Source organism: Otolemur garnettii, unplaced genomic scaffold (assembly GCF_000181295.1).
Source record: "Otolemur garnettii isolate 467f Iridium unplaced genomic scaffold, OtoGar3 scaffold00218, whole genome shotgun sequence".
NCBI classification, from domain to species: domain Eukaryota; kingdom Metazoa; phylum Chordata; class Mammalia; order Primates; family Galagidae; genus Otolemur; species Otolemur garnettii.
In genome coordinates this window covers 850,450-852,447 of record NW_003852613.1, presented here as the reverse complement: position 1 = coordinate 852,447, position 1,998 = coordinate 850,450, and the positions used below count along the sequence as shown (strand labels likewise).

Here is a 1,998-nt window from a genome sequence, read left to right as displayed (position 1 = left end):
TTTCCCACAATTCTCCCGCCACTTCCGGCGTGGGCGAGGCGCCGCGCACGGCTTCCTTGTTCGGGCCTGGCTCTGCGGCTGAGGCGGCTGAGGCCGAGGCGGACGCGGGCGGCGGGAGCTGGGAACCGGGATGGATGTTTCGGGGCAGGAGACCGACTGGCGGAGCACCGCCTTCCGGCAGAAGCTGGTCAGTCAAATGTGAGTAGGGGCCGGGGCGGGGGTAGGTTTGCCGGACCTTCCTTCTTCGCGTGGCGAGGCCAGGTCGGGGCCACGTCCGCTCCGCGCGCTGGGACCCGCGGGTCCCCCAGGACGTCAGGAGACCGAAGGCACTAGGGACCGGCGGGGGTCCCAGGGCGTGGACCTCCCCTGGCTGTCCCTTCCGTTCCCGACGTGGACTGGCTAATTAGCTTTCCCGGGGCCGAGCTCTGCAAACCAACGAGCCCTGGCTTATGAGTCATCGTCCTGAGCTTTCTCATTCGTCATTTGTGTGCTTTGGGTGCAGGCTTTTCCCTGTTTTGAACCACATCGAATACAGAAAGAGAAAGAGGCAGCCGCTTGTTTGTAGTGGGTTTAGCGGGGCGGGTGCTTCGTGGCTTCTCTTCCATAAAGAGATTTAAGGGGAGTGGATAGGAGATACGGTTAGGAGGGTAGGTGTTTGGGCTGTGGACGGTGGGGGCGAAGAATGCTGAGGATGACCTCCTGAAGGAATGTGGAATTCCCCGAAGGATGGCAGAGTGGCTGTCAGGAAGCAATCGTCCATCTTTGGCTTTGGAGGAGGGAGTGGAGAGCCGAGGTCAGTGCCCCTCAAAGTGGAACTTTAGCCCCTCGCCCAGGCTTGTCCCATTAACGGTTTCTACCGAGCTTACTGGCGTGGTGTGCTCACCACAATTTGCCTGAGATACAGCCCTGTCCTTGAGGGATGACACTACAGGTGAAGAAACAGTTATACAGTGCGGTCTCGTCCCTCCTCCCTAATGTACTGTGTACTGCAGGGGCTTCTTGCTTAGTGGCAGTTAACTTGAGCAGGTCAGGAACAGCCTAGTGAAGTAGGTGATGAATAAAGACAGGTAGGAGCAGAATAGTCACCATTCCGAGCTGAAGAGGATGGAGGTATGAGCACTTACTACCTACAGGACCTTGTAAGCTGAGAGTTCTGGGGTTTGAGGAGATAAGGGAATGAGGATGCGTGTAGGTGCTGGCACTGTGGTGGTGATGGTGGGGGGAGTTGAGCCTGTTTTGGGCATGTGGCATTCTTAGAGGTAGGGAAATGCTCATGTTGCATCCCTAGAGTCCCTGGAGATGAATCAAGGACAGAAGAGAGGCCAATTAGGCCATTAAGAGGGGCAGTGGAGGGGCAAAGGGAGGGTGGGGGGGTGGGAGGGGAGAGTTTCCAACACCTGGGTGGTAGAGACCTGTCCTTTAATTTACCTGTGTTTTCCCACTGCTAGCTCACTGCCTGCCATGTTGCTCTATAAAATGGAATGACCTAGTCAAGCCTGCATTAGACAGTGGTAGCAACTGAAAGAGGAAGACAGATTCTAGAGGAAGGTGATAGTGGAGACAATTCTTGATGACTAACTGGACGGAGGGGGTGGGGTGAAGCAGTGTGGAAGGAAGGAAGTCGGGTTGAATGCTGGGAAGCCTCTTAGTACAGTAGAAGGAGCAGGGACTATAGAATTAGTGGGTTTGGCACTGGGCATAATAGCCTTGGGACATTTCTGCAGATATTGCAGAATCATTGAACAGTATTTTATTGATGCAGTTGGGTTATCTGTAGGTGTTATCTGTAGGTGAAATCTTGTGTGGGCACTTCAGGGCTCCTACAAGAAAAGCCCCAGGGCAAGGATTCCTCTGTGGGAAAGCCCAGAATTTAAGAACTGAAAGAATGAGTTGTGATCAAAGGAAATGAGGGGGCTGGGGAAAGTGTCATTGAAAAGTTTCTGGGTGTTGAGATTTACTGGGGCTATTTCTTTTTTCTTTTTCTTTCTTTCTTTCTTT

At 53.8% G+C, this 1,998-nt stretch overlaps 1 protein-coding gene across 3 annotated transcripts in view; it reads left to right on the top strand.

Moving 5' to 3' along the window:
• Positions 1-1,998, top strand: part of MED15 (mediator complex subunit 15) — a 77,877-nt gene continuing 75,879 nt past the window's right edge. For 2 of the 3 annotated variants that reach the window (XM_023508016.1, XM_012812699.2), the window contains exon 1: positions 1-198. In XM_023508016.1, the coding sequence (XP_023363784.1) occupies positions 131-198 (68 nt within the window). In that variant the 5' untranslated portion in view covers positions 1-130. The remainder of the gene's footprint in view (positions 199-1,998) is intronic. The other variant, XM_023508017.1, reaches the window with a different exon arrangement.